A 6,763-nucleotide genomic window follows, 5' to 3' on the forward strand; every position below is an offset into this window, starting at 1 on the left:
CAGCTGGTAATTCACAATGTTCCTCACTGTCGTCTTCAGCTTGGTTGATTCGAAATCCAGATTTACAATTGATTTTAGCCACGTTGTAATCAATGGTTTTGTTGGCTCTGCTTATGATGAGCTTATTTTAGTATGCTTTTTTTAGAAAAGTTGAAAAAAGAAAAAGAAATCTTTTGCCCTTTCGTTGCTTTTTTAGTGAAAAAGGAAAATAACTAAAAGAAAGAGAACGCAAGTTTTGCATGCAAAAGTACTTTTCATTTATTCACATAATACTTTTAAACATGGGGGCCCTTACAACCTATCCTCTCATCTCGGGCGAGGACGAGGGATGGAGAAAACAAAATGCATTACGTTTTTTCGGAGTACACCATGGGAATCACGATGGTCGTCCAATTGAGAAGCTTGAACCCTGAAGGACATCTATGAACAAGGCTGGGTATCCCTGGCTTGCTACCACTGGAATCTCCAATAACTGCCACAATATGCTCGTTTTGATAGTCGGTGCTGCTGAACTTGACCGGGTTGAATTGCTTTTTCTTCGGGCTTGCCTTGCGTGCTGCTGGGTGATAACTGATACCAAACCTGTCACACTTCTCTGCCACATTGACGACCTTACCCAAACCGGGAAGCAAGCCTTTCTCCAATGTCTGCTTGACACTTTTTGTTGAGGATAGGATGGTAGTGGCAAATTGGTTATGATTGGCCATGGCGGAACTGACTTCTTAAAACTCTAAACAGTGGAGCGAAACTTCAACGACCCCTTCATCCGTTTCAACATATCTGAAGGAGGAGAGTTCACTGGCCAACAAATCTTCTTCACTATACACAATTACCAGTTTGTCATCTATCAAGTACTTCAGCCTCTAGTGCAAGGTAGCCCCAACGACATGAATCCACGGTCTGTCCAACAAACAACTGTAAGTTGGGTTGATATTCATGACTTGGAAAATGATGTTGAACTGGTGGGGTCCAACATAGATAAGCAAATCAACCTCCCCAATTACATGCCTTCGGGAACCATCGAAAGCTCGAACGATCAATGCACTGGTCCTCATCTTGGGCCTTTTAAATTGTAATTGGCTCAATGTAGATTTTGGCAATACATTAAGCGAAGAACCAGTATCAACGAGGACTCAAGATAAGAGAGAATCAATACATGTGACCGAAATGTGTAATGCTTTGTTGTAGGCATTTCCCTCAGAAGGTAGCTCTGTTTCATTAAATCCCAGATACCTACTGGCAGTGATATTGGCAACCACGTCATCAAATTGATCGACTGTGATATCTTGCATCATTTGAGCGACATTTAGAACTTTCAGCAATGCTTTACAGTGAGCCTCAGAACTCAACAGCAAAGACAAAATTGATCTTTTGGAGGGAGTCTGATTCAACTGGTCAACAATCTTGAAATCACTTTTCTTGATCAATTTGAGAAATTCTTGACTTTCCTCAAAAGTGATACTCTTCTTGTGATCTTCAATCTGTTCTTTCTCAACCATCAATCCTTTACCCTTAGATGTTTCAGATTCTACAACTTTATTGTCAATAGCTTTCGTCAACACTGGAACAGTCGTCACATTCGGAGTAACAAGTACAGTTTCCCTTGCCTGTGGAGTCGGAGTAGGAATGACCTTCTCCTTAGGCTGGATAACTATGGGTGCTAGAGACACCCTAGGAGTGTATTTAGGAGCGAATACATGGCCACTTCGATTCATACCTCCCGTTCCAGCAATGTTGACGATTTCTGTGTCAGGAATACAAATTTCCTTTCCTCCCAAATACGTCATAGTCTCATAATTCCAAGGCACTGCCTTGGTATTCTGATACGGGAACGAAGTGGGAACACGGAAATGAATCGGCTGATTCCTCTTGGGAGGATCTTCAACCTTCTTTTTTCTGTACACAATTGTTATTGGTTCAATTACTTCCACCTCTTCAGTTGCTTGAGACTTGGAGAATTGTATTCACCCTTGATCCATCAGTTCTTGCACACAACCCCTCAGCTGGTTGCAATTGTCCGGATCGAACTCACATGCTGCACAATCATCATGTACACCTTCTAAAAACCCAAACTATTCAAGCCTCTGTAATACAACATACATCAGAGTCTTCACTTCTTCAGCCCTTAGTATAGATTTGGTGGTCTCCTTTTCGATCACAACATTGACTGATGCGCCACCATGGTTTGGCAAGGGATTAGTCTTTACATTCGGTTTTTCTTCGGAGAAAGACAAAATATCTTGATTAATTAATTCTTGGATCCTCTTTTTGAGAGCCCAACAGTCCTCAGTGGAATGTCCTATATACCCAGCGTGGAAAGTGCATGTGGCATTAGGATTGTGGCTGCGATTAAATGGAGGAGAGGTTGTTGGAAGTTCTCTTGGTACGATAGCCTCCACGTGAATCAAGTACGACACTAACTCTACATATGGTACCGTGATCTTATCAAATTGGAGACGATTACCAAAATTGCCTCTATTGTTCTGACCTCGATTTTGTCCTCTGTTATCACGATTATATTGTTGGTTCGGAATTTTCTGAGCGGGTGTTGGTTGATGTTTGCCTTTCTGCGGTTGGTACTGGAATGACGGTTGCTGATATTGAGCTGCGGCGATGTATGGATACGGATAATACGGAATATGGGCCATCGTAAATTGATATCGGTGGAAAGCCTTCGCCGTCACAGCCTCTGCTTCCCCTCCTTCTCTTTAGCGAAGCCCCCATGCGACCTCTTATTGGTTGTCTGCGGCACGATCGTGTCTGTGATTTTCCCTGATTTCAACCCACTCTTAACACGCTCCCTAATGGTTACCATATCAACAAAATTTGTTGACGAACTGCCGATCATCTTCTCAAAATACAACCCTTGTAGTGTATCCATGAAGATATCCACTAATTCGTTGTCAGATAATGCTGACTGGACTCTAGACGCCATATTGCGCCAAAGTTGAGCATATTACTTGAAGGTTTCATTAGATCTTTGAGACTGATTCTGTAGTTGAAGCCTTGTCGGAGCCATGTCAAGGTTGTACTTATATTGTTTCAAGAATGCCTCAGATAGATCCCTCTATGACCGGATCTTTGAGCGCTATAAACCCATGTACCAATCCAAGGAAGCCCCAAACAGGCTATCTTGGAAGCAATGGATAAGGAGGTTGTCATTATCGATGTATGAGGCCATTTTCTGGCAGTACATGGTGATGTGACTGCGGGGACAGCTGTGGCCCTTGTACTTTGGAAGGTCAGGCACCTTGAATTTCTGTGGTAGTACCACGTTCGGGACCAAGCAGAGGTCTCGAGCGTCTATGCCGAAGGCGGAGAAACCCTCGATGGCCCTTATTATATCGTCCAAGAGATGATAATCCGCAGGTCTGGCCAGATCAGCAGCGGGAGGAGTGACCTGACTGGCTGGTCGGGAAGCTTCTGGAGTAATCAGTACATGCATATTTAGGGTGAACCACATCTGAGGTGGATAAGAGAAACCCGGTGGCACGGTTTGAGCAACATGAATCGTCTGAGGATATTGCGCTCCAGCCTGAGCATTGGGGGCCTGAGGTGCCCCTGTCTGCACGTGCATAGAGGTTGCCCTAGGATAACCAAGTGGAATGGCCGGGAATTGACTGGCACTCGCAGCTTGAACACTCTGATTGGGAATCTGAAAATGGAGGCGCGGGCCTCGATAGTCCTCTTCAGCGGTAGGAGTGTCGTCAGGAACATGACCTTGGTTGTTATTCGGATCAACAACATCGATCAGAGTAGTTTGAACATTAGGGAGACCTCATGGGAAACCAACGTTTCCAGCAGCAGCAGCGGTAAAGAGAGCCGGATGAGGGAAGAAAGCCCCCCATGGGCGAGACTAGCAGCTAGGTGTGAGGGCATTCCCCACGGGTAGGCAGCAACAAGCCTAGCAGAATCAACAAGGATCATCTGACGGTTCCCCGAGTTTGGCACAATAGTTTCCGCCAGAGTCTCGACGGTAGTGCCAGCGGCAGCAGTAGGAATGGTCAACCCAGCAGCATGGGTGACATTGGAAGCAGTAGAGGCAGAGTTCCTCTGAGACTGAAGAATCTCAAGGATAATCTCCATGTTCCCCCTGAAGAGGTTCATTTCTCCTTGAACCTGGGCAAGGGACTCATGGACAGCAGCATTGTCGGCTTCGTATTCGGCCATGATCTTTGACTTGTTGGAGCGAGTATAGTATTGATGACGAGTCGTCGTTGTTGTTGTGGAAAAATGGAGAGAGTAAGGGTCTGTTTGATTTGGTATTGTAAAACTGTTTTTAATTTTTAAAATTTGAAAATAATAAAATTTGTTTGGTAGTTTAATTTTATAAAATTGTTTTTGAAAACTATTCTCTATTTGAGAGATTTAAAAACTAAAAAACTAAAACAGGTTTTAGAGGTTTTGGTTTTTGATTTTCAGTTTTGGAAATTATGAAGAGGAAAAAATAAGGAAAAGTGGTACACTTTTTAAAATGATTTTTAAAAGTAGAATGACCAAACATGTTTTATTTTATTTTTATTTCTTCAAAACTCTTTTAAAATTGATTTACAAAATAGTTTTTAAAAACTATAAATTAAAACTCATTCAAACACACCCTAAGCATTTTGTTTTCTGGTGGCTTTTGACAAATAAATGCGTGGATGCATGTATGTATGCGAAAAGATTGATATGTACATTTATTTTTTGTACAGGAAAATAATTCCAAGGAATCCGTGAGTTTGTTTATTTAACAGAAGCAAATACAAAGCACAAAGAGAGACAGTTTATGAAGCCAATAACCGCGAAACTCTTTTATTCAATATCGGAATACAAGTACATATCAAGGAACTGCCCATCGGACTACAAAGGTATCAACATTGATCCTATCAGACTTCAACCTAGTGAATTACAAGTCAAACTTAAAGAGCAGTAACTAGAAACATCTTGATAATAACTCTTCGTAATAAGTCTGAGACTTCGGGGATATGCATACACCCCATTTTCCCAATATCGTACTCCCTTCAGGTGGTGAGTCGTGATCTAGTTCGCTTGGAACGCTGCTCACAACTGTCTTCTCTCGGTTGGGGAGATCTTCAGAATTCTTGTTCACTTGTGTGTTGGTGTCTTCCAGGTTTTCATGTGATTGCCCTTTTAACTCTCGAATCTCCTCTAGTCTCTGATTCAGCTCGTACTGATTCTGGCGAAGGGTGACTTCTAGCTACTTGGTGTGACTTTTTTCATCCTTCAACTCTTTCTTGCAAGTTTCTAGCAGACCTTGGAGTTTCTTGGTTTGTTCCATGTGTTCAAGTTCTGCTTTGTTGGCTCGGTATTGAGTTTCGGCTAACTGCTTCTTTTTGGCTGTCAAACTAGCATAAGTCCCTTTGAGGGTGTCACCCACTTTGAGTCTCTTGAATACCTCTGTTTGCACCCCATCATCTGCTTGATGAACTCTATCTCTCTTCTGATTCAGATTGAACTTCATGGTTTCTTTCTCCAAAGAGATCTTACAAAGCCTAGATTTGAGATCAGCATCATCTTTCTCTAGGGTCTTGATAACCTTCTTCAATTCATCGACTTCAGAATTTGGATGGTTTACTGGTTCAAAAGGCTTGACATTCATGGACGGCTCGGGCGGGACCGACAACAAAATCTTACTGACTCTGTCTTTGACCTAACTGGTGTAAGCTTCCTTGGCGATGGAATTCTTCTTACCCATCTCTGCTCTTCCTTGAGGACAAATTTCTCCCCAAGCCTTGACAATCTTGATCAGTTCTGGATCTTCGACCCTTTCATATAAGACAAAACCTTCTACGCTCTTGAGATTAGGTTTGTCCACCATAGGGTATCCCAGTTGTCGTAGTGCTAACCTCGGGTTGTAATTGATTCCTCCTTTTGTACCATGAAGAGGTACACTAGGAAAATCCCCACAGTTGAGGATAAGCTTGACACCATCATAAACTCGAGAACATGATCCGCTGGGACCACTTCAAGTTGTCTTTGTTCTCAACAAAAGGGCCTTTGCTGGGTAGATGCAAAATAAACCATCTATACAACAAAGGGGTACAACAGACGATATTCCCTTTCTTCTTCTAAGTTCTCACATGGATGGAGTAGTAAGTATCAACAAGAAGAGTAGGAATAGGATTATGAGTCAGAAATATATGAATGGCAGCCAAGTCTACAAATTCCTCCATATTCGGAAACAATACGAACCCATAGATAAGTAAAGCTAGATTTGAATTGAAGGCCATCCAACTCCCAGCTTCGGTGAAGGCAATAACTTTGTCCACTAGAAACTTAGAGGTGAAGCCATGAATTCCACCCTTAGGCTTCAGGTTCAGTTATACTTCCTTCTTTCCCATGCGTAGAGCTTCAGCAAGATCTTGATATTTGGGAAGTTCCTTAGTGCGAATGTAAGGCACTTGGTTCTTGATCCTAATACCCAGAATATGTGAGTACTCTTCCAATGTAGGTGCCAATTGGTAATCTTGGAAAGTAAAGCATCTCAGTGGGGGATCATAGAATTGCGCTAGAGTGTGCACAATAGTGATGTTGACTTCAGTGTTCAGAATGCCCAAAAGGTTACCATAAGCCTCATTAAAGTCATCTTTGTGTCCCAGATCTAAACGTGCCCCAAGTCCTTTCAAGACAGCCAACTGAGGTTCCACGAACTTGTAATTATGGATGTTCTTCCTATCGGGATTCATGCTTCGCTCTGAGTGCTTGGTAAACAAACCGGACACTTGGATTCCTAGAAAAGACATGCATATGAAAAAATTTG

The 6,763-nt window shown here is 42.5% G+C and overlaps 1 protein-coding gene across 1 annotated transcript; it reads right to left on the minus strand.

Moving 5' to 3' along the window:
- Positions 1–1,133: 1,133 nt before the first annotated feature.
- LOC127096208 (uncharacterized) lies at positions 1,134–2,648 on the minus strand. Its single transcript, XM_051034808.1, has 2 exons — positions 2,101–2,648; positions 1,134–1,896 (listed from the first exon to the last, which is right to left on the minus strand). Exons 1-2 carry the CDS (start codon positions 2,646–2,648, stop codon positions 1,134–1,136), a joined length of 1,311 nt encoding a protein of 436 aa, XP_050890765.1.
- Positions 2,649–6,763: the final 4,115 nt, after the last annotated feature.

This window comes from Lathyrus oleraceus, chromosome 1, assembly GCF_024323335.1.
Source record: "Lathyrus oleraceus cultivar Zhongwan6 chromosome 1, CAAS_Psat_ZW6_1.0, whole genome shotgun sequence".
NCBI lineage: Eukaryota > Viridiplantae > Streptophyta > Magnoliopsida > Fabales > Fabaceae > Lathyrus > Lathyrus oleraceus.

What these genes read in the sequence shown, in the direction of transcription:
- LOC127096208 (XM_051034808.1), bottom strand. Translation starts at nt 2,648, where the DNA reads ATGGCCCATATTCCGTATTATCCGTATCCATACATCGCCGCAGCTCAA. An exon ending in GAAGAAGTGAAGACTCTGAT is followed by an intron (nt 1,897 to 2,100) that starts GTATGTTGTATT and finishes AATTGTGTACAG; the next exon opens with AAAAAAGAAGGTTGAAGATC.